Consider the following 27,159-nt stretch of genomic DNA (forward strand, 5'->3'; position numbering starts at 1 on the left):
AATCTAATCGGGTCGGGTTTAATTAATTTGGTTTAATCCGAACCGGGAAGAGTTTTTTTTATTTATTATTTTTTTACTTTATCCATTCCCGGCGAGAGTGAAGGAAGCAGCAGCGAGATGCATTCTTCGACGCTTTTCTCCTTCGGCGCTCGTTATCCAAACATAACCTGCCGCGTGTCACCTCCGGTTTCGCCTCCCGTCGCTTCTCTTTCTCTCCCGTCAAGCTCCCCCGACTCGCTAGCTTGCTCCCTGCAGTGCCCTCATTTCCAATCGTACGCTTCTCTCGCTGATGATTCTTGCTTCATCTCTCTTAGTTTGAGCTTAAATTTCATCTCTCTGGTGTTTTCAGGTGCTCAGGCTGCACGCAGGAGCTCAATCTCCATCGTCCGGCTGTTGTAGACGAAGCTTCAGGCTTCTTCAAGCGTTACGGCGTTGAAGATTTCACTTTCGATAGTTGTAGACTGGTTAATTTCACCTTTTTCTAGGTTTCTTATCGTCATGAGGTCTTTTGGTTTCTGGTGAAAACTTTTTTTTGAATGGCAGTGGGGATGGAGGTGCAGAGCAAAGCTAGCCGTTCGTGGCACGTCGGATAATGCATTGATAGGGCTGTACCAAGAGGGAACTCACTCCGTTGTAGATATCCCTGAATGTAAAGGTAATTTCAATAGCGTTTTGATTTTATAAGTTGTTGATGATGGTTTTGACTAGGTTGAGTTTTGATTTTTTTGCAGCTCATCATCCTAATATTAATGCTGCCATCGAGTTACTGAGAGAAGGTATTGTTTCTTACTTTGTTCTGTGGCTCTGAAGAACTGGAGATTGATTGTATTTGCTATACTTTTAAGGTATTAAGGTGTTCGATGTGGTGCCATTTGATGAGGATCAGGGCACTGGGGACTTGCGATATGTTCAGGTGATTATTAGTGGTGTAACACTTTAAGTGTATATGACTGTTTTGCTCTCCAGTGTGGTGATGAGGTTTTTCTATAGATGGCTGTTACGACGCACAGTACATCACTTCGTGCCCCAGAGAGATACAAAAATGGTTTGACAGTTTTCTTTTAGTATCTTTGATTAAATGAGATTGAATGAAGGGTTGCTGAGTATGAAACTTGGTTTCAGGAAAAGTGCAGGTGTCCCTGGTCTGGAACTCCAGAAATGAGAAATCTCATAACGCAGATAAGTTGCAAGCTTTGTCCAGCGTGAGTTTTTCTTGATTCCTTTCTCTCGTTTTACTGAATTGTTCTGCTATTTTCACTTATATGTTTCTCATTTGCAGTTCCTGTGGAGAAAGGGTGGACCCAATTCCAAGTTTCACCTGATCCATTCTGTCTGGGCTAACTTCCAGACATCAACCAACAATGTGAGTCTTATGCTTGGGCCAAAGATTAGCATCAGTGTTAGCTCAGTCATTTTATGGCAAATTGGCAACGTATTGTGAACTGAAAATTTTCTGCCTAAAAGTGTTACATTTTTTTTGTTCAGTTGCTTAACGTCAAACTTAATCATTCCATTTGTCTTAGATAATCTTTGGAAACAGATGGAGGCATCTTTTAGGTGAGAGAGATTTCTGGGAGCACGTTGGAGGAATTGACATATCCTTGGATCCTTCCAGTTTTGGCCAAGCAAATACACGGGTGAGCATGCAGATTTTAAGTTTAACCTTTTATGAGCGGCGAGTAGATATGCTAGCAGGTTTGATCTCTGCTAGTTTGAACTGAATTTAATGATGGCTGTAGTAAATGCTGTATAAATCATAATATATCCATTGTTGTGTTTCAGGCTTTTGATAGCTTGCTTTGGAAACTACATAAGTATGTTCCTGGCGGATCATCTGTTGCTGATCTATACGCAGGAGCCGGGGTAATTGGACTATCGTTAGCTACATCGAGGAAATGCAGGCAAGAACATATATTGTTCATATCTGTCATGCATTTAAGAAGATTGTGTATATATGTTGATACTGATGAAAAGATTGACCCCAACTTTAAACTTTATCTTGATTTCAGTTCTGTCAAATGCATTGAGGTTAACAAAGAAGCTAGGCTGTCTTTTGAGAAAACAATCCAGAGGTTGCCAAACTCGTTGAATTGCAGCATCACTTGGCACCATGCAGATGCTTCAGTTGTCAGTACTGTTTGCTTTTAGCTAAATAAAATTCAAAATTTTGTTTTGACACTTCTAATGATGTGCGTTTACCTTGTATACAAATTTCTTCAGAACCCACTTTCGTGGATTATAGGAACAGATGTAGTCGTGGTGGATCCTCCAAGGAGAGGTCTGGATGCTTCTCTCCGTCAGATTTTGGAGTCTGTTCCCTCCATTGAGAAAAGAATGAGGTCTTCATCACAGAGGTTATTCAACTTCTTCTAAAAAAAACTTTTGACTTTGCTTCCAAAGACCAACATGAAAACTCAAAAGCTAGATATTTATGGGCATGTTGGTTTTCTCTTCTTTCAGTACAAGCTCGAATGCAAAAGAGGAGAAGAGGCCGTGGATATTAAGAGCAAGGGAACTTTCAGTTCAAGCTGGCAACAAGCTGACCCCTGAGGAGAGCAATTCTCTACCGCAAAGACTCATTTATATAAGCTGTGGTTGGGAAAGCTTTAAGGAGGTACTAGAGACAATCACGGATATCACCTCTATACTACCAATAAACTCTGCCTCTTTTTGATTCTTTCTAACTTTTAAACAATTGTTTAGGATTGCAAGTCGTTGTTATCTAGCAGAGCATGGGAGCTGGAAAAAGCACATGGCTTTAACTTCTTTCCCGGAACTGACAGGTAATCAGTTCATAAGTAACAAAAACTACTTTTGTGTTTTATGCTCCCGTAAATGCTTACTTTACAATTGGTGTTTTCAGCATTGAAGTCTTGGCCGTATTCAAGAGAAGGGTTGTGATGAAGAAAAAGAAGAAATCGGGAGTAAAGAAAGTGGGGTTAAAGAAAGTGCGTGCTAAGTAGTTAATCTCTGTAGCAGATCGAACTTCAAAAGTCCAGGAGACCCATGTAGTGGATGAAAAAACAATTTTGATATGTTCCTTTTTAAACAGGAGATATGGTTCCTCACTCACTGTGATTTTACAAGTATTAAAAGAGATCTGTGCAATATTTTTAACTTATGAGTCTTCTGTTTGGTATGAAGAAAAAAGTGCAAAACTGGACAGAAACATCTTCAAGAATGGGAAGACAACAACATAGCTGCAGAGCCATTTTTACAGACAACAGGTAAAACAAATTGAGTAGCGATTCAGTGTGCTTTTCTACCTTTGGATTTTTCCAAGTGAGGAAAAGCTTGTAGAATGTTGTATGCCCTTAGATCCTGCCTGGTTAAGATCCCAATGACAGGAGATCTCTGCAAACGATTTACAATTTAGTTAGTTTCATTAATTGTTAATAGGTTTTATAGTGAAAGTAAAATAGAATGAAAGAAGGCATATAGACTCACTCCTGAGGCTTGAATCCTGGGAACAATAAGCAAATGTCGGAGTCCCACTTGCCGGAACAGCACCAAAGCCTTGGCCACAGACATGTTCTCCATAACAGTGTAAGGTGTTGTGTTAGTGAGAGGATGAAGATCAACATACATTTGCATCTCAGAGCTTGTGATTGCCACATCGTCAAAGTTGTCTTCTCTCTCAGCCAGTTCATCCCATGGAAACTTCTCCCTGACCTCCCACTCCTCTGTTCTTCTCTTCTCTGTCAAGAACCATCTCTTTTTCAGAACTTTAACCAGGTGGGCTCTCAGGATCAACCCATGAAGCTCTATAGCCCCAGTTCCTAGACCCATTTGAGGAGGTACTTCTGCTTCATCTAAAACAGGGAACGCATTATGCGTCGTGTTCCTTAGCACATCAACTATCTTAGCAACCTTCTCTACACCTTGCAGGGTTACAACCGGAGGCTTAGCATCACCAAGCTCACCAACGGAGAGGTTCCTCATCCACGGCTCCGGATTCGCTTCCAAGAAAGGTAACCCCTTAAGATGCAGTATGATATCATAGATACTTGGGTTAAAGCTATCTCCCACAGTTTTGGCAATCAGAAGCACTATCATCGTAATGGGAAGCAAAAGAAGGTTGTTGGTGAGTTCAAGAAATATAACACAGAGTGATACAGTCATCCTCATGGATCCAGCCATGAGCGAAGCTGCGCCAAGGACAGCGTAAAGCCCTTGGTCAATGCTAGTGTAAGATCCCATCAACCCACCAAGCATTCTTCCATACGCAGAACCCATGAGGATGATTGGGAGGAAGAGACCAGACGGCGTTGCAATACCAAATGTGAAAAGCCCCAAGATGCAGTAGAGAACAAAGAATATCCAGAGGGAGCCCATGCTGAACTCATTAGGAGTGTTGGAAGAGAAGATGTTCCTGACAGCATCATCGTTGGTGGTGAGAAGCAGAGTAGCTAGATCACTGTAGTAGCCTTTTGGGCAATGGAACTGTTTGAAGTTTCCTGATCTACCATTCGTTGGGCATCTCTCTTCTATGGAGGGGTCACAAGGCGTGCATTTCGCTAAGAAAGGAAGACCGTAGAGACAAACCGATGTGAAGAGAGATACAGTAAGAGCAAGAAGCACCTTATGGATCTTACCCTTCCTGCAAAAAGACCAAACAAAGGTAAGTAAGTAAGCACCTAGTAGAGTTTGCACTATGTTTCAAGCATTTCAAAACTTAACTGGTTGATGAGATTGTAAAGCCGGAGAACTTTATGGAGAAAGTGATTGTAGAGACTCCCAAGAACTCCACCGATGACACCAATCAACATGACAGGGATTATATCAGTCGCATGGTAAGTATAAGTTACATGACTCACATCAAACATGATAAGCCCTCCTCTTCCAAACAATCCACACTTGCCTGAGTTGCATATCTCTATGAACTCCCTTAGAACAACCACAACAACCGCTGTGCTGAAGAAAGTCCGCCACAACAAGGCGCTTCTCCACCAAGTGGCGACTTCCTCGAGCGCGAAAAGCACGCCTCCCACAGGTGACCTGAAGGCTGCACAGACTCCAGCTGCTGAGCCACACGTTATAAGATCCCTTCGGTCTCTGTCGTTGTTGAAGTAACGAAGCCACCGCCACTTTAACCGGTGGTTGTCTGGTCCGCCTTGCCCGAGCAATGAAGCTATGCAGGTTCCTATGTGAACTAGAGGACCTTCTTTGCCTAGATCAAGTCCAGCTGCAACCGCTCCAATGCTTCCAATGATCTATCAAACCCCGCAAATAGTGTGTTAATAATCAAACTTTTTTTTTCAGTTCCAGGAGCTCCTTAATCCCCTCGGGCCGAAACCACATCATATAATGTTGGTTTCATTCCATCGGTCATTCGAACTGGGGACCTCTGACACAATTGCCAAGGTCCTTTGGTCTTAATAATCAAACTTAACACATGAGTCTCCTTAAAAAGTTTAGAAACAGACCTTAACGATCATAGTGGTAGCACCAAACATGTTGGGAGTGTCGATGCCATTAAGATAAGCTTTGATCTCAGGAATGCCAGGCCCAGCAGCCGTGGGAGCAAAGCATACACAAAGCACTGACGCAACCAACGTCAGCCCTAGATTCCCGCCAGCAAAGACCATCAGACCTGTTACATACCTGTTCCCCCACAAGACTTTTATCATTAATTAGATGAAGCTTTTGAATTTTGGATGTGGGGTGCTGATTACCTTTCTTGGGCGAGGAAGTGACCAACTGCCAAAAGCTTGTAGCCAGCGATGTTTTCGACGGCTAAGTTGATGAGAGTGGCGATAAGACCAGTGAATAGACCGATAAGACAAGCGAATGTCCATTTCAAGAATATGTATTGAAGCACTTGTGTCTTTGATCTTTTTCTCCAATCATGTTTAAACAAATCGTTCTCGTTTATTCTGTCAATATTTCACTAAAGATTATTAAAAAAAAACTGAGACCAGAAAATCAAAATTATGCAAAGAAGCAGAAGAAGACATACTCATAGTCCAAGCTCTCGATGTGAGAAACCTTTGTACCGACCAAAGCAAGTGGAGTTGAAGATAGTGTTCGGTTAGCCTTAACCAGAGGCTGGTTCAGTGTGTTGCTCTCTGGGTCTCCTTGCTCTTCCTCTTCTCCATTGTAGTTACAACTATTAACAATCTGGTGTAAATCTTCTTCCATAAGTCTTTCTTTCTCCCTATCAGATAAAGAAGAAACTGGCTTTTGGTCGGAAACTCTACAACAGAACTGTTTTAAGGTTCTTGAAGAGCTTTCTCTATTAAAGAAAGCACTTCTTGGTGTTTTTCTTTTGTTTTAGTTATTTATTTTTTCATGCAAATTGGTTTTTCGGTGTTTTTTTTCTTTGTTTTTGCTTTCTACAAAGTTTTATACTTGTACATGTATACATACGCATATGTAGAAGAAGAACATGTAGATATATACGAGATTTTAATATCATGTGTTGAATCTTTGTTAAATGAGCGTTTAATAATTATTCTTTATTGTGAAAGGGCAACGAATAGAAATATGTTACTCATACATATGCTACAGTACAAGATGAGATCATGATTGGCCACTTAAATATTACAGTATATGTGAACAAATAAATAACAAGTAAAAGGTAAGCAGACGGGTAAGTTTATACGTATAAGGTAGGAGATATGTATAACAAAACAAAAACAAAGAACGTAGGGATATGATTATTACCAAAAAAACGTAGGGATGTGACTTCTTGACTTGTGGCCTAGTTTGTATATCCATAGACATACACTATCAGCTTATCTTTTTCTTTACAACAAAAGAAATGGCTAGCCAAATATTTTTATAAAACCTAGCAGTTTATCAACTTTCTTTAGATAAAAGAAAATAAGATTTAGTTCGACTAGAAATATAATTATGATCCAGACGGTTTTGTTTTTGGTTAAAGACAATTGACAAATGTTAGTATGCTACAAGTGGATTAAAAGACTATTTGTTAACCTCCCCAACTCAGCCGATACATGATCCGATGGATCAGCAGTATTTTTGAGCACATCAATGTAGACACATGTAACAGTTCAAATGTATCAAGCCTTCTTGAAATCTAACGGTTATAAAACCTTCAACTCTTGAGGTGATCAAACAGACACTTTTAGATAGATTATTAATCACTTTTTCTTCCTTCGCTCAAATGATTAATTCGAGACACAGACTTCTAACCAAAACGAACTATTGACCAAAATAAATCGGACCCAGTAGGTAATGTACAGAGTAACAACAAAACAATAATAATAATAGGGTAAGAAAATGTATTGTGCAAACTAGACCATAAGATTAATTCGCGCAAGAAGCCAACATGTACATGTGATTTATATCGCAAGAAGAGTATCGAACGGCGATCTTGTCGCTAGGGGGCCACTCAGAATACTTGTCTTATCGAAGACCACTCTGCTCCAATTGGCTGTCTCTTGACCCGACACGTGTCCTCCCGTGGTTCATGTGATTTTTGCTCTCTCATTTATTTTATGAGAAAATAAACTTAAACAATAGCTATTATTCAATTACGTATTTTTTTTTGTCAATATTATTCAATTAAGTTATTCTTCTGTTTGTCTTCCTCGCATACATAAATTTTACCGCATTATATATCCAAAAGTAGCATCACTGTGTCATCAATGAGTCTATGACTGTGGTAAGGTATTTGAGAGAAGCCATCAGATTTTACTTTTTTTTCCCCCATTTTAAAATATATCTGACAAGAAAAAGTCTAACTCCCGTAACACTTGAGATGTTTTAATCGATGTCCAGTTTGAATGTACATGAATTATCATTACAAAATGGTTTTTAAAAGTCGTTGTATTTCGGGTGATGGAAAAAATAGACATTGTGTTTTGTGTTATAGTTGTTGGCCCTCAATAGTTGAGAAAACTGGCATATACTAATATTTCACCACATATATATATAAATATAACTCGCTTTCATGAAGATTTTTTAAATAACAGCCGAGTATTATGGACGTATTACTTATGGTATATAAATAACAATAAAACAATTATAGATAAATTTCGTGTTGTGTGTTTGTGTACATATAAGCAAATGAATTGGATAAGATATTGTGGAGAGATTTATACGATATTATTGAAGATGTCATTGACTCTGCCTTATGGACGACTAGCTAGACAAGATAACCTCCACGTTTTATGTTTTCTCCAAAAAAAAATTGAAAAAAAAAAACTCCAAATAGAGGATAATAGATGTAGCGCGAGTTAGCAAATTTAGGTTTTTTTAATTGTCTGATATTTGTCATGGGTGTTCTCATAGTAATATTGATAAAACGTAAACGGGATAAGTGGGAAAATAATATAGAAAGGTATTAAGTCAGATCTTAATATGTATATATGGATTGATCCATATAATTTATCTTTTGTTAGAATATCATACTTTCATAACTTTGCATAGTCTATTTCACTTTTCCTCATTAACTCTTTTATAATTTGTTTGTCTACTACTCCAACCGGTGTTTTCTTTATATCAAACCGTTGATTGCATGTTTTTAGTTCGTATCTTTGTTTTAAAACATATTGTTATATCTACGAAAAGCATCCTAACGTACGCAACATATTTAAGCATGCATCATGTAACAAATACCAACAGTCCAACACAGAAAAACAAGGGAAATTTGCACCCCAAAAAAACAGTTTCAGTCATTCGTTGATAAACAATCAAGGTTTACATACATAAGGTACATATTATTAAGAGCAGGACCACCAACTATAATTCATATCAAACTTTAAAAACATTCAATGATTCGATGAAAAGAGTTGACAACTTGCTAGTTGTATTTAAAAGATTCCGATATCCTCACTGGGTGCCAGTTTGAGCATAAAGAAACAAAAAGGTCCAACATCATAAACTATTTTACAAATCCTTTGAAATAAATTAACAAAGAGGTCCAACAGCAAAACAATAGGCTACAAATGTTTTGAAATAAATAACACCAACATAACTATCTATGATGTACATCTATTTAAAAACTTAAGTTATATTTATCATATGTTTTTTTGCTCTTTTGGTCTCAATTATCTGAGCTTTGTTAGACAACTGCTTTTACAGTTTTACCTTATATGTTTTTGCACGAGTTTTAATTTGTGCTTGCATTAAATACGACTGTTTTAGTATTTAATATTAAACTTACAATTATATAAAAGTATTACTAAAGTATAGATGTATAATATGTTGATCAGTTGAAGATGTATAACTTTTAAAACGCAAGTATGGAATGTATATCTAACAAAACTCTATGATAGGTATGTTTAGACTTTTAATGATGTTTCAAAAACAAATATGCCTTTGCGTTTGTTGCCAACATAAATAACTTTGTGTAATTCTGAGTAACTTCCTTCAAAACAATCATATAACGATGGAATGTATTTAAAAGATTGCTGACGCGTGAATTCTTATCTAATTGGTTGCTTCTTACCTAATCAAAAGATTAATTAGTGGAACATAATGATTCATCGATTAAAATGCAATTTTTAATCTACAAGTGATTGGTTAATTCCGCCCACTGGCAATAGATTCCTATCAGTCACTCACTTTTTCTACGAGTTGAAATTTAATAAGGAGATTTTTATTATCAAGTGAAAGAACACGTATGCATTCCTTTACGTCCCTTCATTTTAATTCGTCTATAAAAAGTTTGAAAACACGTAGAATCTCTATAATATTATTTGAGAAGTCACTTTTCTATGTGGCGTGCTCATGTTAATTCTCACGGTGGTTGATTACTATGATACCCTTAAAGAATGAAAACATACATTAATATGCTGTTATTTCCTTTTCAAAAATTTCCAAATAACAATATAAAATAAAAGGAAATTTTTATAAAGTTTAAATAACTAATTTAAAAACGAAAATATATTCATATATATTAAATAACATAAAATATATTTTTGAAGTAATAAAATACTTTTCTTGTATCTATATCTTCTTAGATGGAAAAAATATTTGTATATAATGTGATTTCATTAAAAAAAAATCACAAAGATGATCTTGATATTAGAAAAAAAAAATTCCCTTAAAACATAATTTTACAAAATACAAATATATATTTTCAAAGTAATAGAATTTTTTTTATATTTATCTATTTTTATAGATGATTACATAAAATAATTAAGTAACATAAACTGATATATGTTTAATTGACAAAAAATAATTTATAATTAGTATTATTGAATTCTGATAAAAAATAGTATTATTGAAATGTTTTTATTTTTATTTTTCATACATTTTGTTGACTATAATATCTTAAAATTACAGAAAAAAGAAATAAATTATATTTTACTTATATAATATAATTTCTCAAAAACAATCACATTTTTACTGCATAATTTAAGAGATGTTAAAAAAAACTAAAAATAAATTTAAACAATAAACATATTTTATCAAATTACTACAACATAAATGACTCGAGTAATCCAACTTATATCTAAAATCATAGATGTAACTACTATAAAAATATATAATTTATTTATTTTATAAGAATATATATTTATATAATAATAATTTATTTATTTTATAAATTTAATTATAGGATGACTTAGAACATAATAACAAATGAAAAATAAAATATTAACTCACTATTACAATTCAGTTCTTTTGTAATATATATATATATATATGCATGAGACTTTAGAATATTATCATTATATTAATTTATGTAATTTAGAATCAGACAGACATACACTTTAGTTTTTTTTTCACCCTAAACAAAATATATCATAAATTATAAATAATCTTGCTAAACTATATTTACATATATAAGACAACAACCAACCAAAATGTAAATAAGAACATTAATAAAAATAATATGTTTAAAATAAAAAATATTATAGCCGAATTCAAATAAAATAGATGGAATCCAATATATAAAAATGATAACTAAATCGACTGTAAAAACAAAAAAAACGATTAGATATAAAATATCAAAAAGCATATGTATAATTAAAGCAATATAATATTATTAACATAAATTATACATACACAATATAAGTTAATTTAAAATTAAAATTAAATATCAATCAATTATTTAGTATATTTACTTTATAAATATTTATGCCCGTGCATGAGCACGGAAAAATCACCTAGTCTTATAATATACTGAAACACTCAATATCATGATGCAATCAAATGTACATTAAGCTTAGCCCCTGGAGTCTCGGGTAATGAAATTTACATATTTTTGTTGTTGTTGTAATGATATTTGTTACGCGAACCTTCGTGATTGTTAGCGAATAAAATATATATTATTCAGTGCTTAAAGTCTATACCTTATGTGAACAAAAAAATGTCCATATACCTTATGTCGTTTTCTCAGAAATCGATATCTAGTGAATATAACGGCATGTTTTGTGGAGAACGGTGTCGTCTTAGGTTATGGGCTCTTGAGCCTCGCGAGTTAAACAACAAGAGGCGTAAAAGGAGTTATGGGCCGAACAGGCTGAAGATCACTTAAAAGTTCAGCTCACAAGGTTGTTACAAAAGGGGGACCCATTACGATCATGGTCTTGCTCATCGATACAGAGGAGAACGAGTTTTTTACACAGAGAGAGAGGAGGGAGAGATTACAGACGCTGGAAGGGAAAGCTAGACTAAGATCAGAGAAGATCTGGTAGTTGATCGCAGCTCTTGAAGTCGCCAAGCATTGGTTCAAGCTACGGTATCGGAGGTTGAAAGATTGTCATCTCCATAGTCGCTGACGTAATCTTCTCCTGTTAGTTCTTTGTGTATGCGCTTGTAATAGCTGGAGAGAAGAAAAAATAGATATCAGGATCGTGATATCAAACACTTGTAATCACATCAATTATATAATGGATTGCTAGCTGAGTTAGCTCCGTGATTATAGCGGTTTCTCCACATCAGAGAAGTGCGGTGAACACCTGGTAAACATCTCTCTTGTGTTGATTTGTTTGTGTGCGTTTTCACTTGTCAAGATTGAGATCGAATCATCAACTTAATCAAGCCGTAGATAGAGTTGAATCTATAACCTTGAACTTGGATCGATACCTTAACATGTTTTGGTTCAAAAGTAGGCTTATGATCTGAGAGCCCATTGAGAGAGTCACGCAACAGATAGTCATGGGATTTACTACAGCCCACGAAACCCAACAAAGAAACCGAAATGTCGCCCCCCCTAAAGCAACGCTACCTAAAGTTTTGGCCCTAAACCAAAAAAGGATGGGGACCTATTTACTGAAACCGTGTCCAAGAAGGTACATGTCCATCAGGCATCTCCCAGTTATTTTCTTCTCCATCCTTTTTCTTACTCTTGGTTGCTACTTGCTGCTGCTTCGTCTCTAGTTTCTTGAACCATCCTTGAGGACGCCTGAAACAAAATAAGTAAATAATGATGATAAACCACAACACAAACTCAAGCCCATTACTGGATTAATTTGTTTGTTTTTTGTTTATCTTATTTTATTGATAGGTTTAGTTACAGTGTCAATATTTTTTTGGGGATTATTATTTTAATGTTTCAATGTCTGCTCTATCTTAAATAAAATAGTTCCTATGGGAAGCGATAATGGTGGTGACTGTCTACGTGAATTTCCTCTTTATTAAATCAAAAGGAATTGTATACTTTGGGAATAAATATTATATTAAGGTGACATAAAGGTACTTTTGGTTCCTTAATATAATAGAAATGTACATGATTTAAAAAATTAAGATTTGATGCAACGAAAGAAGCCTTAAGATTGGCCGATCGGGCAGTTGTCGATCTCACATGAATCTTCACATAAAAGTATGTATAAGTTTTTCTTAGTGTATGATATAAATGTGGAAATTCGTTAATCAATATACTTTTCAAATACATTATTCTAGAAGAAAAAACCATAGAAAGCCACATCGTGTGAGTGTCCAAATTGAACTCCGCTCAAGTTTTAAATCATTTAATTATGTAGTTGTTTAAAGTGTAAAGGAAATCTTATGAGTTAAAAAAACTGTTCATTGTAACGTTAGAACAACGCGATGCTTGATTCCTTTAACGTTAGATTAGTAATTCACTTTCTTGATTTGAATTTCTCTAGTTTTTCTCTTAGTAGACATGCTTGATGAACCTTATGTATATTCGCAAAATTCCAATCCGACTAATATCTCATTAAAACTGATTAGCGTCTACCAACATCAAATGTTATCAGAATCAACACAATCTGTTGCCGCACCTGCACCGAGTACGACGTATGGCGTTTGTGTTTGGTGATACCTTACTTTTAAGTTTTAACATTTAATTTCTCTAGTGGACTAACTTTGAGGATTAGTTATTAGTTATTACTTATTACTTATATCCAAATTTTCATATTAAATTGTGTATGTATAATGATTCAGAAAATCATGGTTATGTAAAATAATATATACATAGTGCATTTGTCCATGGATGATCGTTCTCTATTTGGTATATATAGGACCACAATTCTCTATCTTTCAAATCTACAAGATTGGGCTGTCTTAGAAAAAGATAGTTGGACAAAGACTATTTTTCTATTAGAAAAAAATATTTATATTTGTATGTTATGTATGAGCAGTACAGTTATTTAAACAAATAGAAGGACCATTGGACCAACTATTTCAAATATAATTAAAGCATCAGTGTGTCCATTGTTATTCTACTACCATATCTAATTTTTTTCTACGGCTAACGCTCACCATTCTATGAACTTTTATGTGGTGTGTTAACTAAATTCTGTTAAAAAAAAATCAAACGGCTTAATCACGTAATCATTCAAGATTTATTTTGTATATATTGCTTATACTATTCTACCAGTACTTGTATATTTATTACTATATTTTGTACTTCTTTGTATACTTTACTTGTATTTTCCATGTATTTTAGTCGGCATTTGCAGGCTATATCGATATTTGTGGGTATGACTAGACCCATGTTTGACATCCTAACCCTATTTTAGTTCTCTGGTAATATATGAGACTTTTGTATGTTCATTGTTTGGGTCAAATTCTCAGATCTCATACACGGTTCAATTTGTTTGTCGTATGAGAACCTCATATCTATGAACTTGCCAGCAAACATAGGGTAGGAGAGTTTCCTACAAATATTTGGTGAATTACCTATCCCTTTGGCCTTGTCTCAGTATTAATGCTGTATGAATTGTGTGTTTTTATGATTCTTGAGGGAATTATTTAGAGAGATTATCTTCTTCTCTCCACAAATCTTGATATATCCGAAGACCTCCCTATATTTCCAGGGTTCTTGCTGTCTTTTTAGAGCTTTCCTTACCTTGAATGGCAAGCGGAGTAGTTATAAAGTTTACCTAACTCATATAAGAAGACTAAGTTTTATACATGCGGTCAACACTAGCTAGCTAATTGTAGCTAACATATATATTGATGGTTGTGCGTTATAAGCGGTAATGAGGTGATTACAATATTCGTAGAGCATGATTAAGTTTTCAGTTGAAACCATTTCATCACTATTTTATTCTTTTGTCTAGACTTGATTTTTATTTTTAATTTCTCTCTTTGCTAGAGATTTTTTTAACATATAAGAGAAACCAAATATTATTAGTTTTGAACAATCGGTCTATATATATATCATGATTTCTTATAATGTTTTTTTCTAGTGTTTCTCAACTACAGTCTTTAATAGTTTAGAACTTCTATCTCGGATTGATTGAAGTCACTGAACCAATAAGAAACATATCAAAAGGTAGAGAGGAAGGGAGATTAATTGATTGTTTTTGTTTTGATACCATGGTGTATACAATAGTATCATGAGCTTGAGACGGACCAAGAAAAAGCCTCTCCACTTAAAAATAGTGGAGACCCAACACATAAGACGTGGATTAATCTATTGATTAGGTAACGTTATTTAATGTTAAAGAGTAGAGACCGAAAATGTTAAAAGACATTTTTTTATACAAGTGACACGCTAGCATAGGTAAGCTTGGGCCGAAAGGATAATACGGCGGTGATCGTGGTGGTATTAGTAAAAATCATTTGCTAAATGTCCACACTAATTTTGTAAACTCGTTTTCTTCAATGAAACATAACTAATCAGTGCGTGTGGGTTAAGAAAAATACTTATTCAACGTACGTAGACATAGTCTATATTTCTTGGATTATGGATTAGTAAACTTATAGCAGAGTAGATGAATGATGATATTATTTCTAGTTACAAAAGACTAATAGATGCTATTTTCTAAATAAGATGCGCGTATGTTTTATTAAATATCACCATATAGTTAACGTAAATGACTACAATATAAATGATAAACACATATTTATATAAAAAGGAAAAATATGAATAGATCACAACTGGATGCTAGTATACTAGTAGTGTGGAATATTCCAGTAGATATGCCAACTAAATTTTTATGTTTTCATGATATTAAAGCTTCCTTTTTGCCATTTTCTGATTTAAGAAAGCTTTAGTTTGCAAGATGAACTTTAAATAATTTTTGTCTTATCTTCTTCTTGGATTTGGAAAACTATTTTCTTTCCTTTTTCTATAAGCATATTCTCACTCTCTCGCACACAGTCAGACACGCATACACACACTTCACGATATATAATATCATAAACATAGCTTTTTGCCTTTTTCGAGTTTTTACCGGCGATTTCTTGAATATGAGTCGTGTATGGTTTTGTCGTTGCTCGCTTATTGCAGAAAAAATAATAATAAGTCACTGCCTTTACTGCTCCAATATTTTTAAAAATTAGTATTTTCTTCTGGCATATTCTAAATCAAGCTTGAATTTTCCCTGCAACTGAGGGTGGATTACCTTCCTCTCTTTTGCAAAAAGGTTCCGACTATTATACATTTTTACTTTTCATAAAATTTATTTTAATTGTATTTTTATATTCAGTCCCTCGTCATCTCTTTTTGTATTTTTCGTTTATAATTTTCTTATTTACAGATGAAGAAGATTAACAAGAAGAAGAAGAAGCAGAAGGAAAGAGAAGAGAGCTTACTATCATATTTTCTAGGGTTTGTCTTCCCCTGTAAGTTTCTTGATTTCTCTTCTTTGACTTTTGACCTAGTTTTCTTCAGGTATATTACTATAGTGATGTACATACACATACATATACACACACACTCTCTCTACTAGTTTTCTCTTGTAGACCGTTGACCAGTTTCAGTCTCCACTTCACCGTCTTGATTTAGTCAAATCTGTTTAGTTTCTTGTTAGAAGCAGTAATGTTTTCAACTATTAAGTTACAAATCAAGATTGCTAGATCTATTTAGTCCAAGAGTGGATCGTTTGCCTGTTTTATTTTTGCTCTTCCAACTATAATAGTGTGAATCTTTGTTTTGTTGTTTTTCTATACAAAAAAATTAAAACTTGGTAATCACTTTTTATAATTTGATTCAGTTTGCACTGTTTGATTGAGTTTCTTTTTTAATTTTATAGAGAGGGAATGTCAAAGGCGTACGTAGTAGCAGAAGGGATGGATTATTACCAAGAAATGTTGACGTTAGGACAAGACCACACCGGTCGTATTCGGGCAAGCTCGAGCAGGTCCAGACCAAGGAAGGTACGGATCCGTGAATACAAGATTCCGGATCTAAACGCAGATCCTTGTTTGGATATGGACGAAGAAGACACAGGAGAGGTGGTAGTATTCAGACCTCAGGATGCAGATTATTCACTAAACGTTCCTCAGCTCCCTTACGAGCTAGAGGTCGAGATACTCGCACGCCTCCCGCGTTTCGAGTATTGGAAACTTAAGTTTCTTAACAAGCGTTTCTCGCGTCTACTAAAGGAAGGTAAAATCTTCAAGGTGAGGCGTGACCGCGGCGTGGTTGAACCGTCTGTCTTTATGCGGTCCCACGGCGACACGAAATGGACTATGTTCGATAAGAACTTCGAGAATTACCAGGAGGTTCCGGAACTTCCTTTACCTTCCGACAGCTCCTTCTTCCTTGGAGATAAAGAATCGCTTTGCGCTGGAACGCATTTGATTGTCACTGGGAACGAGGGAGAGAGCATCGCTTTGTGGCGGTACGAGCTGGAGACGAGCAAGTGGTTCAAGGGCCCCGCAATGATCACGCCGAGGATCTTGTTCGCTTCAGCTACGTGTGGGAGCGTTGCGTTTGTAGCTGGGGGGTTGAAAATGTATGGAGACACGTCTAAGGAAGTCGTGAATGAAGCCGAGAAGTACGACTCGGGGACCAAAACGTGGACGCGTCTCCGTGGAATGCACAAGAGAAGGCAGTTCTGTTCCGGATGTTTCTTGCGTGGCAAGTTTCACGTCCTCGGTGGTAAAGATGAAAACGATAAGAACCTAACTTGCGGAGAACGTTACGACGAGGGTACAGACACTTGGGAACTTATACCGGACATTCTTAAAGATACGTCATTCTCATCTATTCAATCACCACCGCTTCTGGCGGTGGTGAATGAAAATCTTTACTCGCTGGAAACGTCTGCCAACGAGCTCCGCGTTTACGATACAAACGCAAACGCCTGGAAGAAGCTTGGGGATGTACCTGTGAGAGCTAAGTCTAACGGAGGATGGGGCGTTGCGTTTAGGTCTCTTGGAGACAAGCTGCTTGTGATTGGAGAATCGGTGGGACCTTCCAGGACAGAGACGATGTCCGTTTACACGTGTCGTCCCTCCGCTAATCCTGAGGAGAAGCTGCTTTGGGAGGAGTCTAAAGGCTGCTGTGGTGTTAAGCTCAGCCATTTTATCTTAAACTGTTGTGTGATGATTGCTTAAGGGTCTTTTCTCTGGAGCAAACAGAAAGTAACTTTTGGTTTTTGTGTGTGTTTTTGAATAAAGCAAGTTGTAGCGTCTCCAGACGCTGAGACTTAATCACTGTTGTGTGGATTGTCCTTCTTGTTCGGCGTTTTGCGTCTTGTGTGTTTCAGTAAACGCCGGTTTGTTCTTAATTTTGTGTAATATAAGCTTATAAGCATCTGTGTGGTTTAACTGATTGTGTGTAAGAAATAACAAGCTTGTTTAAACAGAGTAATCCTACCTTATTATGGCCCATTCTAATGTTCAAAGACAAACTACACGCCGTTTTGTAAGTAGGCTTTTAAAACTGCAGGACGTTTTAACGTCAAGCATGTAAAGAGTAACGGCATGGTCGGTGGTTCTACCTAAAAGAAACGTATGTTTCTGTCACTGTTTCATAAATTTGATCATGGTACAGGACTTTAAAGACACATTGCAAGATGTAAGGCCTACCGGAACAATCAGTTTGGTAGTATAAGCCGTTAAGACTGAGACTGGCGAGTTAATACAATCTTATCATATATACTATCACTGATCCTTTTGTTTGTCTTGAATATACATTTGTGTTATCTATCACAAAAATAAGATATACAAATATAAATACAAGAGTTTTAACAGTACCTGTTTAGACCCTAAGAATCCAGTCTCTTTTTTCTTATGTGCCCCTTCTGTATTGTCCCCTGTCAAAGCATTAAAGAGAGACATTTGAACAATCCACAAAAGCAAAAACTTGAACTAACATTTCTATGTAACTTTACCTATACATCTTTTGCTATATATTTGTTTTCCCTTTCTGTATGTTTTGCACCACCTAAACATTCTCCAACGTGCTTATTCGATTAGCCCGTTTCAGGAGACTCCTGTATTCAAGACTCCTTGACCACTCATCAACCTCGCGTGCACGAAGAACCGGCAATGGATGTGATAACTGACTCGTCTGAGCATTTCTGTAAATAAATAAACAAGAAATGACCACAAGTAACAATAAATTAAAATTTTCACCGCTACTTTTTGTATATACTTTAGATTATCTTTACCTTATGTACCAGCCCAAGGGGGATGAAGAAGCCTTGTCATATGAACGGGCTTGTTCTAAAAACGCATCAACATTTAGCTGATCAGCGATTGATGGACATCCTCCAGCTAGTTTCATTAGAACGGACACAACAATCTCTTGGAAGCCACATGAGACAGGTTACAAGAAAGAAGAGAAACATCACTAGGTATTTTTCGTCTAATTTTTAAGCATTCTGGTTTAAAAAGTTTTTTGGTTGTTTTAAAACTGGTACCTTTGGATCTTGGGCCACGAGAAGTGCTGCACGGTCACAAGTCAGCTCTGCTGAACGTAGCCAACGAAGCATCTGTTCTTCCAAGGTTCGAGCTATCATTTGCCCAAATGCTACAAACAACAGAACTCAACTTAAGTCACTACAATTTCGTCAGACCGACACAGAAGAGTGAAGGGCCTACCAGGAACTGTATAAGCCCCAAGAGTAAGAATGTTTGCAAAGGTGAGCCACACGCCGTGATCACACTTCAGATGACCTAGCTCATGAGCCAAGACAGCCTAGTTTTTTTTTTGTACAATTAAAAAAAAAATTAACTAATATGTGCGATTGGCCAATATTAGTAGTAGCAAAAAAATATGGAACTTGTAATTGCAGAGTATGAACCTGAAGCTCCTGGCGAGTCAGAAGCTCGATGAGGCTGGTATGAACGACAATGAAAGGCTTTTTACCACTTATCGCCAGAGTGTACGCGTTTGGAACAGGACTCTGTCGAACATAGAGATCAGGAGCCTCTATGTTCAAAATCTCAGCAGCTTCGACCAACAAACCGTGAAGATCAGAGAGCTGAGACATCAAAAAATACTAAAAACATTATGTCTCATTATTGGCAGAGACAAAAAAAAAAGTATAAAACGTCGTCCAAAGAGCTAACCTGGTTCTTGGAGACAAGAACAGAAGTCCCAATGTTCTCAAGAAGCATGATCTGTTCCGTCGCTGAGCCTAAAAGAGCTTTCCCGAACTCGTTCAACCCCGGAATGGCTCTTAGTAACAACGTGTTCTGTAGTTACAATTCAAAACATCGAATCAAAGCTTTTCAAATTACGATCATACCGAAGCTAGTAATTACTAATGTTATTAAAAATTCGGTTTAACCGGGTCCTATGCGTTTTTAACCGAAACAATTTTCTTAAAACCCGGTTTACGCAATCCCTTATATATTAATTGAGGAACATTTGAAAAGATGTAACCTCAATTTTGTATTAATTAAAAGAGGCTCCAATGCATAGGTGGCACTCAATTAGGTAGTCAATTACATTCAATTGAAAAATAAGTAGGTCCACATTCGATTTTTATATGTTGTTAGATACATAAGTTGGTCAAACTATATGATATAATGATATGATATGATATTTTCTTTCCTTAAATAAAACCTACGGAATTACCATAAATGACTAATATATATATGACAATTAATGAGTTTAATAATAAAGATTTGATAACAACGTATATCTCCTCCATCATTTTTTGTTTAATTTTATATTATTAAAATAAATTAAACAATCAAATTAGCTATAAAAATAAAATTTAGATTTTTTCGTATATGTTATATTTTGAATTTTTAAAAACGACAATAAATGACTAAAACTATTAAAATTATTATGTTAAAAATTAATGATCAATGGTTTAACATTTTTATTATAAGAAGATACACATGATTTTAAAACCATATGAGTAAAAAATATCATTTAATAATAAAATAAATATATATATATATATATATTAAACACTATATACCATAAGATTACATAAATATTTTAATATTAAAACTTTCAATGAATTTTCAAGAACATTTATAAATTATAAACTTATTAAAGATTTCAGATTGAAAATTTTGTTATCCATGATTTAAATATTTTGTTATAAAACGATATGAATGATCATAGAACCGTATGATTATAAATTCTTATTTAATAAATAACTATACAAAATATATTATTCCTAGAAAAATAGGTTGGTCCATCTTAACTTATATTACACTTTTTATTAAACTAACTATCGAATTGATAAATAACGTACCAAAAAATGTTTTGCACTTTCCTTAAATAAAAGCTACGAAATTACCTAATATGATTAACGTATATGTGAAAATTAATTATAATGAATAATAAATATTTGATAACAATTTTTGTATCTTAGTTCTTTTTTTAATTTTATATTATTAAAATATATTTAAAAATCACATTAAATATATAATAAAAACATTTATAATTTTTTTTATATGTTATATTTTGAATTTTTCAAAACGTCTATAAATTATTAGAAATTTGAAGATCCCCACTCTGAAAATTTTGTGATCAATAGATTATTTTTTTTGTCATAATAAGTTACAAATGATCATAAAATTGTATTAATATGAACTTTTATTTAATATTATAAGAAGATACACATTATTTTAAAACCATATGAGTAAAAAATATCATTTAATAATAAAACATATATATTTATATATATATATAGATTATACTATATACCATAAGATTACACAAATATTTTAATATTAAAACTTTCAATGAATTTTCAAAAACATTTATAAATTATAAACTTATTAAAGATTTCACATTGAAAATTTTGTTATCGATGATTTAAATATTCAGTTATAAAATGATATGAATGATCATAGAACTGTATGATTATAAATTCTTATTTAATAAATGACTATATAAAATATACTATTCTTAGAAAAATAGGTTGGTCCATCTTGACTTACATTATATTTTGTATTAAACTAACTATCGAATTGATAAATAATCTACCAAAAGTTTTTTTGCACTTTCCTTAATTAGAAGCTACGGAATTACCTAATATGATTAACGTATATATGAAAATTAATTATTATGAATAATAAATATTTGATAACAATTTTGGTATCTTAGTTCTTTTTTTTTAATTTTATATTATTGAAAGATATTAAAAAATCACATTAAATATATAATAAAAACATTTATATTTTTTCTTATATGTTATATTTGAATTTTTCAAAACGTCTATATATTATTAGAAATTTGAATATTCCCACTCTGAAAATTTTGTGATCAATAGATTATTTTTTTGTTATAATAAGTTACAAATGATCATAAAATATAACGCATATGAATTTTTATTTAATAAATATTCAAACTAAATAATATATATATATATATATATATATATATATATATAAACACTAATGATTTAAAACAACAAGATTGGCTGATCAATTTAGTCGTCCAGTTGAAATCTTTCAAAAGTATGTGAAAGACTAAAGTCAAAGTAAATATGGATTTAGAATAGTAGTTATATTTTACTAACCAAATACCGAAAAAAACCGAACCGAACCGAAACCAACCCGATATCCGGATTGAACACCCGTAATCCAAATGAAGCCAAACTATTGTTTCATTCTCCAAAATATAATAAAAATAATAACTTAATCCCGCGCAAAGCGCGGGTCTTATCCTAGTTCAATTGTAAGTTCAAATCATTTTAAACTGATTCAAATATGAATAAATTGGTTCAAATTAATCTAAACTGGTTAAATCAAGTAAACCAGACCTGCTTATCCAAAGGATGTCGAAAATCATCGGCGTCGAGATCTTTGAACAAGAGAGGAGGCACGGCTCTGCAAACCGGAGCCCTAACCCTCGACTTACGCACCTTCTCCGCACCGAAACCGATGGAGCTCCGTGAATTACGACCAGGACTTAATCTCTTCTGCTGTATGTAAGCTAAACGACTACTTTGTTCGCCGCTCTGATGGAAACAGAGGGGCAATACCGGAGCAGAGACTGAGACAGCCATGAGAGAGAGAGCGAGACGAAGCGACGGAGGTGCGTAGGTTAGCCGTAGGCTTTAGTGTTGTAGTATTGTTTTTTTTTTTTTTTTTTTTTTTTTTTTTTTTTGAAACACTAGTGTTGTAGTATTGTACGCCGCTTTAATTTGCGGAAGAGAAGGATAAATAACGAAATAATTTTTTTTTTTGGTCTCTGCGGTTTCGTTTCGGAAACGAACACTGTTTGCCGACCACAACCGTACTTTAATGGTTAGCATTTGTCGCGCCTTCGTTTTCCCGTTGACCGTTATTTTCCTTTCTATACGTCGTCGTTTGTTGAATTTTCTCTTTCATGCCTGGGCTCTCTTTAATGGGCCTAATTATAGAACAGTTTGATAAAGGCCCTTTATATAAACAGCACTTAGTTTGATTTTTTTTTTTCTTTTTCGACACAGCACTTAGTTTGATTATGTTGTGTCATCTGCTTTGTTCTTCTTTAGTTTGCTGGAGATTCTTGGAAAATTCGTGATCAATCGATTAAAACAGATGTACGTGGAAGATAAATCATATTAGCTTCATTCAAATTGTTAATGTAAGTGCAAGATGCAAACACAATAGTACTGCAGAAGATAAACCTATTAACAAAACAATACAAGCAACCACCTATTTTCTCCTCTCTATTTTTTTCTTGGGTAATGGTGGTTTGTTTTCTGAGCAGGAAACACTCGGTGAATCGGTCTTCGGTACCTGATGAAGACGTGACGGATGCTTCATCCGAGAAGGACAAGCTCACGCTTGAAGAAATCATCAACATCAAGGTTTCTCTCGATTTTTGATGCGATTAAGTCTCTTTTAGTTTGGAGTATTTGATGAAGAAGTTGATTGTGTAGTTGGTGGAGAGTGGAGAGAGAGAGAATCTGATGGAGCTTGTGAGAGATAGATTGGTGGAGTCTGGTTGGAAAGATGAGATGAGGGTTGCTTGCAGGTGCTCTTATCATTGACTATTCATTTGAAATTAACTCTTTGATTTAGATCAATCTTTAAAGCTGGTAGATGTTGTTGGTGTAACGTAAAAGGAATAAAAATTTTGTTTGTTGGTCTAGAAAATGGGTATGGTTGAAAGCTGTAACTTCTTTTTACTTGCAGGGAGCATGTAAAGAAGAAAGGGAGGAAAGATGTCACAGTCGATGAACTAATCCGAGTGATCACTCCCAAAGGCAGAGAGAGGTATACAAACCCTTTTGGGATGAAACCGGAACAAAGAAACCTCCGTTAACTTATTATAAAGTTCGACTTTTGTTTGTTTTCAACGGACCTTTGTCGTGTATGTGCAGCTTCAGTACCAGATGCTGTGAAGCAAGAGCTGCTGAACAGAATTCAAAACTTCATTGGATCATCTGCTCCGTGATGGTTTTATCTCTATGGTGCGGTGGTTTCTAGTTTCTACTTGTACCCAACACTTAACCGGAGAAGAAACTCCTTTTTGAACCAAATGAAACAATGCCATTCTTAAAAATACCAGTTAAGATGATTTAGGAGTACCATATGAGATCAGATCAGCTAGATCCTTCCAGAACCAACCTGGTTTTGATAAGCATAAGATAATGGCTTTATGCTTAAAAGTTAAACTTGCCATTTAGAACATTTGTTTTTCCCTTACACAAAGCAAACACAAACAGTAGCTCATACCATTGGGGTTTGGCTCTGTTACTTAGTCTCACTTTCTCTCTACATAAATCCTTTGTTTCAAATCTCTCACAAAACACAGACAAACTCACACATTAGACACAACAAGAACAAGGGTAGTCGCTTATTCGGCAGAGCTTTTTCACTCTTTTGCTTGCCTCAAGACGCACACAACTCCTCGCTTCTTAATAAACCATACATTTGAATTCGACTCTTAGCTAACTCCCAAAAGCTTACGCTCTTATGGTAATATGCATATATATAGAGATAGATTTCAGATCACTTCCCCTAGCAACGTGGTATTGCAAGGTTGATCGGCTTATGCAGAACCAGCTTGTTCGCATAGATCTAGCAGATCCAATGTCTGCAACAAAATAACACATAATCAGCTCACACCTCTCCATCTACATCTTAATACATGCAAAGGTTTTCTTTTCTACTTAAAACCAAACTCTATATCCATGGAAACGCACCTCAGGAACAGAGAGCTCAAGGCGGAATTTTGGACCATCATAGTGGTGAAGAACAGGCCTGAAGGAATCCTCTTCCAACGCTTTGCAGATTTTCCTCACTCTGATCCTCACCTGTTATGATTTGAGACAAAATTAGTCGAATTGGTATCAAAATGAAGACTAAAGGAAGCCACTATTGTGATCGTGAATTCACCTGAGCCGGAAATCTAGACTCTCCTTTGACCTTTTTGTCTTCCCAAGCAGTTGCATCAATATTAGTACCTCCAAAAGTTGTTGCCTAAAACAGGAATCATGTCACATAATATAAAGGAAAATCAAATTTCAGTAGCTTTAAAACATTGTTATAATATAAGATATCAGAAGAAGAAGCATGAGAACAAACCTCAAAGATACCATGGAGCTGGTGAGTGGTGTAATTGTAAAGAAACAGAGGCAATCCAGGTGTTATTGCCCGGACAGAGTCCCTGTACCTTGGAGGTAAACCTGACAAAAGGACACAAGATTTTAAAACGAAATGCATTGAGAAAGCATATTGTAAAATAACATGTATGTTAAAAAAAATTACCAAATAGGCAACGTTTCAAGTCCTCCTGCATAGTATCATTGTTGCAAACAAAGATGTAGCCGCCAAGAACTTCATTCCTAGGAAGCGTCTCCGAGGCAGGCAAAGTCTTAAACCTCTTGTCAACATTCATATTCGCATTATCATTATTATTGTGCTTGTTGTTGTTTCCCATCTCCTTGTTAGCAACAACATTGCCACTGTACTTGTTAACCTTCATGTTGCCTCCACTCTTGAAATCGTTCTTCTGGAAAACATTGTTCACGTTGTTGTAAACATTGCTCTGCATCGGAGCCTTGCCCATGCCTTGCACATACTTGCCGTCCAAGTTCAACATGTTGAAGTTAAGGTTTTTGTTGTCCTGGAAACTAAACTTGTCGGCTGGCCTGAACTCAGAGTAGGGCTTGGAGAGATCAAGGTTGTTCATCCTTTCTCCTTTCATCCTAGTCTGCTCAGCGAGCTTGGTTGCAACAGTGGACCATTTGTGATCCTCTGATGCTCGTGACTGACCTCGGAGCTCATCGCCCAATTGCCAGAAGCTGTCCATAGTTCCCTAAATCTAATACAAACACAGAGATCACTGTTAAAACTCAAAGTTTGAAGCTTTCACTCCTATTCGATCAATTCACAGGAAAATCAACCTAAATCGAAGCTAATCCGAAAAAAAAACTAAGGATCAAAAACCCTAAATTATTCAATTAACACGCAAAGTTCCGTCAAATTTCAAACATTTCCCAAATTCATGATCTAAAGTCTCAATAGCTGGACTAAGAAAGCCAAAGCTCGGAACTGATCGGAGAGTTAATAAAAAAAAAAAAGGGAACCAGAGATTTCGGAGGAGAATCTTAAGCGATAAACATCAAATATCGAGAAAATTAGATAACGCCAACACTAGATTTAGGGATTATACAGAGCATATAAATCGAGAGAGAGAGAGAGAGCAGACCTTGAGCTTCGATTCCTCGAAAGTCGCCGGAGATGAAGGAGAGAAACTGAAGAAGGGGAAACACGTCAGAGAGAGAGATGGTCCCTGAATGGTGTGGATCTGTAGATTTATCAGACCTACTCTCCCAAATAGCCCTTTCTGTTCCACATTAATTACGACATTCTGCCATTTCCGTATTAGCCACGCGTCATTGCTTAAGTAGCTCTCAAGTTTGAATTTTTTTGGATCCATGTTTACTCCTTCTCGGCCGTCCGATTCAGTTGACAAAATTAAATGTTTTGCTTTTTTATGAGGTCCCTTTTGTCACGAGTTGAAGAAATATCCCATATTTAAAAATAAATAAATGTCTTAATATCCAAAACCTCTAGGGACGATTGATATTTATAACCTTTGTAGTGTGAACTCCTGCATTTTATTGAGGTATAAGATATGTATTTATAAATCTGGATTTTATGGTATCTTACAAAAAAAAAAAACTGAATGAATGGTATCCGTTGTTACTCAATAATATATTTGAAAATTCGAAATTGCACGTGTCTCCAGAGTAAGCTGACAGTGACAAAAGACGAATAAAAATGCTAAAGAAGCATATACGAATAATAGCCTGTTAAGAACAAAAATACGTATAAATGTATAATACTTGGAATGTAGAATAAGTAGTGTGGGAAAAAACTGAATTAATCCCCTATATATTAAAAGAGAAGCATTACAACATATTTTTGTAGCTACATGTCATCACCACAATCATTCTTAGAATCCTTAAAAAAATATGTTGGTCCATATAAATATATAATAAACTTTTTATTAAACTAACCATAAATTAATCATAAATGTTCTTCATTGTTTCCTTAAATAAAAATCACGGAATTACCTAATGTGACTAAAGTATATATATGACAATTAATGATTTTGAATAATAAATATTTGATAAAAATCAGTCTATTCTCTATCATTTTTAATTCATTTTAAAATAAATTAAA

At 35.0% G+C, this 27,159-nt stretch overlaps 6 protein-coding genes and 1 long non-coding RNA gene across 8 annotated transcripts; 3 read left to right on the plus strand and 4 right to left on the minus strand.

The window, feature by feature from the left end:
- The first annotated feature begins 28 nt into the window (after window positions 1–28).
- Window positions 29–3,117, plus strand: LOC103875244 (uncharacterized RNA methyltransferase pc1998). The gene is made up of 15 exons (XM_009153741.3): window positions 29–272; window positions 350–464; window positions 544–655; window positions 732–776; window positions 846–913; window positions 991–1,045; window positions 1,123–1,202; window positions 1,280–1,363; window positions 1,524–1,637; window positions 1,783–1,901; window positions 2,010–2,127; window positions 2,221–2,354; window positions 2,461–2,614; window positions 2,704–2,783; window positions 2,864–3,117. The coding sequence occupies exons 1-15, from the start codon at window positions 118–120 to the stop codon at window positions 2,961–2,963; spliced, it is 1,533 nt and encodes a 510-aa protein (XP_009151989.1). The 5' UTR covers window positions 29–117; the 3' UTR covers window positions 2,964–3,117.
- LOC103875243 (chloride channel protein CLC-b) lies at window positions 3,088–7,551 on the minus strand. The gene is made up of 6 exons (XM_009153740.3): window positions 5,960–7,551; window positions 5,676–5,876; window positions 5,427–5,604; window positions 4,681–5,213; window positions 3,448–4,600; window positions 3,088–3,354 (listed from the first exon to the last, which is right to left on the minus strand). Exons 1-6 carry the CDS (start codon window positions 6,139–6,141, stop codon window positions 3,250–3,252), a joined length of 2,352 nt encoding a protein of 783 aa, XP_009151988.1. The 5' UTR covers window positions 6,142–7,551; the 3' UTR covers window positions 3,088–3,249.
- Window positions 7,552–11,417: 3,866 nt separating this feature from the next.
- On the minus strand, window positions 11,418–14,920 carry LOC103875245. Its single transcript, XR_634355.2, has 2 exons — window positions 11,877–14,920; window positions 11,418–11,740 (listed from the first exon to the last, which is right to left on the minus strand). It is a non-coding gene; the product is annotated as an uncharacterized LOC103875245 (long non-coding RNA).
- Window positions 14,921–14,938: 18 nt separating this feature from the next.
- LOC103875246 (F-box/kelch-repeat protein At3g27150) lies at window positions 14,939–17,929 on the plus strand. The gene is made up of 3 exons (XM_009153742.3): window positions 14,939–15,755; window positions 15,870–15,954; window positions 16,365–17,929. Exon 3 carries the CDS (start codon window positions 16,372–16,374, stop codon window positions 17,671–17,673), a length of 1,302 nt encoding a protein of 433 aa, XP_009151990.1. The 5' UTR covers window positions 14,939–15,755; window positions 15,870–15,954; window positions 16,365–16,371; the 3' UTR covers window positions 17,674–17,929.
- A 260-nt stretch (window positions 17,930–18,189) lies between these two features.
- On the minus strand, window positions 18,190–22,799 carry LOC103875247 (protease HtpX). 2 transcript variants are annotated; one of them, XM_009153743.3, is made up of 9 exons: window positions 22,667–22,688; window positions 22,296–22,610; window positions 19,636–19,761; window positions 19,368–19,547; window positions 19,165–19,261; window positions 18,984–19,093; window positions 18,732–18,865; window positions 18,453–18,641; window positions 18,190–18,374 (listed from the first exon to the last, which is right to left on the minus strand). In XM_009153743.3, the coding sequence occupies exons 2-8, from the start codon at window positions 22,539–22,541 to the stop codon at window positions 18,506–18,508; spliced, it is 1,029 nt and encodes a 342-aa protein (XP_009151991.1). In that variant the 5' UTR covers window positions 22,542–22,610; window positions 22,667–22,688; the 3' UTR covers window positions 18,190–18,374; window positions 18,453–18,505. The 2 variants fall into 2 exon arrangements, with proteins under 2 accessions (XP_009151991.1, XP_033129174.1); XM_033273283.1 differs by lacking the exon at window positions 18,190–18,374 and having other exon boundaries at window positions 18,478–18,641; window positions 18,732–18,867; window positions 22,667–22,799.
- A 361-nt stretch (window positions 22,800–23,160) lies between these two features.
- On the plus strand, window positions 23,161–24,355 carry LOC103875417 (transcription and mRNA export factor ENY2). Its single transcript, XM_033273285.1, is given in 4 exon segments — window positions 23,161–23,330; window positions 23,403–23,497; window positions 23,659–23,803; window positions 23,806–24,355. Coding segments are annotated over 4 exon segments (510 nt in total). The 5' UTR covers window positions 23,161–23,207; the 3' UTR covers window positions 23,953–24,355.
- On the minus strand, window positions 24,115–26,413 carry LOC103875248 (B2 protein). The gene is made up of 6 exons (XM_009153744.3): window positions 26,180–26,413; window positions 25,237–25,792; window positions 25,054–25,154; window positions 24,865–24,948; window positions 24,672–24,782; window positions 24,115–24,562 (listed from the first exon to the last, which is right to left on the minus strand). The coding sequence occupies exons 2-6, from the start codon at window positions 25,778–25,780 to the stop codon at window positions 24,518–24,520; spliced, it is 885 nt and encodes a 294-aa protein (XP_009151992.1). The 5' UTR covers window positions 25,781–25,792; window positions 26,180–26,413; the 3' UTR covers window positions 24,115–24,517.
- Between the last annotated feature and the right edge of the window lie 746 nt (window positions 26,414–27,159).

Source organism: Brassica rapa, chromosome A06 (assembly GCF_000309985.2).
Source record: "Brassica rapa cultivar Chiifu-401-42 chromosome A06, CAAS_Brap_v3.01, whole genome shotgun sequence".
Lineage (NCBI taxonomy): Eukaryota > Viridiplantae > Streptophyta > Magnoliopsida > Brassicales > Brassicaceae > Brassica > Brassica rapa.

Excerpts from the sequence above, each read along its gene's own strand:
- LOC103875243 (XM_009153740.3), bottom strand. The coding sequence starts at position 6,141 with ATGGAAGAAGATTTACACCAGATTGTTAATAGTTGTAACTACAATGGA. Across the intron at positions 5,605-5,675 it reads CACTTCCTCGCCCAAGAAAG|GTATGTAACAGGTCTGATGG; the intron begins GTAATCAGCACC and ends GTGGGGGAACAG. Across the intron at positions 4,601-4,680 it reads CTTTACAATCTCATCAACCA|GAAGGGTAAGATCCATAAGG; the intron begins GTTAAGTTTTGA and ends GTCTTTTTGCAG.
- LOC103875248 (XM_009153744.3), bottom strand. The coding sequence starts at position 25,780 with ATGGACAGCTTCTGGCAATTGGGCGATGAGCTCCGAGGTCAGTCACGA. Across the intron at positions 24,949-25,053 it reads AGCTCCATGGTATCTTTGAG|GCAACAACTTTTGGAGGTAC; the intron begins GTTTGTTCTCAT and ends TTCCTGTTTTAG. Across the intron at positions 24,563-24,671 it reads TTGAGCTCTCTGTTCCTGAG|ACATTGGATCTGCTAGATCT; the intron begins GTGCGTTTCCAT and ends ATTTTGTTGCAG.
- LOC103875246 (XM_009153742.3), top strand. The coding sequence starts at position 16,372 with ATGTCAAAGGCGTACGTAGTAGCAGAAGGGATGGATTATTACCAAGAA.
- LOC103875244 (XM_009153741.3), top strand. The coding sequence starts at position 118 with ATGCATTCTTCGACGCTTTTCTCCTTCGGCGCTCGTTATCCAAACATA. Across the intron at positions 1,203-1,279 it reads AGTTGCAAGCTTTGTCCAGC|TTCCTGTGGAGAAAGGGTGG; the intron begins GTGAGTTTTTCT and ends TCTCATTTGCAG. Across the intron at positions 1,902-2,009 it reads GCTACATCGAGGAAATGCAG|TTCTGTCAAATGCATTGAGG; the intron begins GCAAGAACATAT and ends TCTTGATTTCAG.
- LOC103875247 (XM_009153743.3), bottom strand. The coding sequence starts at position 22,541 with ATGGCTGTCTCAGTCTCTGCTCCGGTATTGCCCCTCTGTTTCCATCAG. Across the intron at positions 19,762-22,295 it reads GACATCCTTTGGATAAGCAG|AACACGTTGTTACTAAGAGC; the intron begins GTCTGGTTTACT and ends TTGTAACTACAG. Across the intron at positions 19,094-19,164 it reads TGGGGCTTATACAGTTCCTG|CATTTGGGCAAATGATAGCT; the intron begins GTAGGCCCTTCA and ends TGTTGTTTGTAG.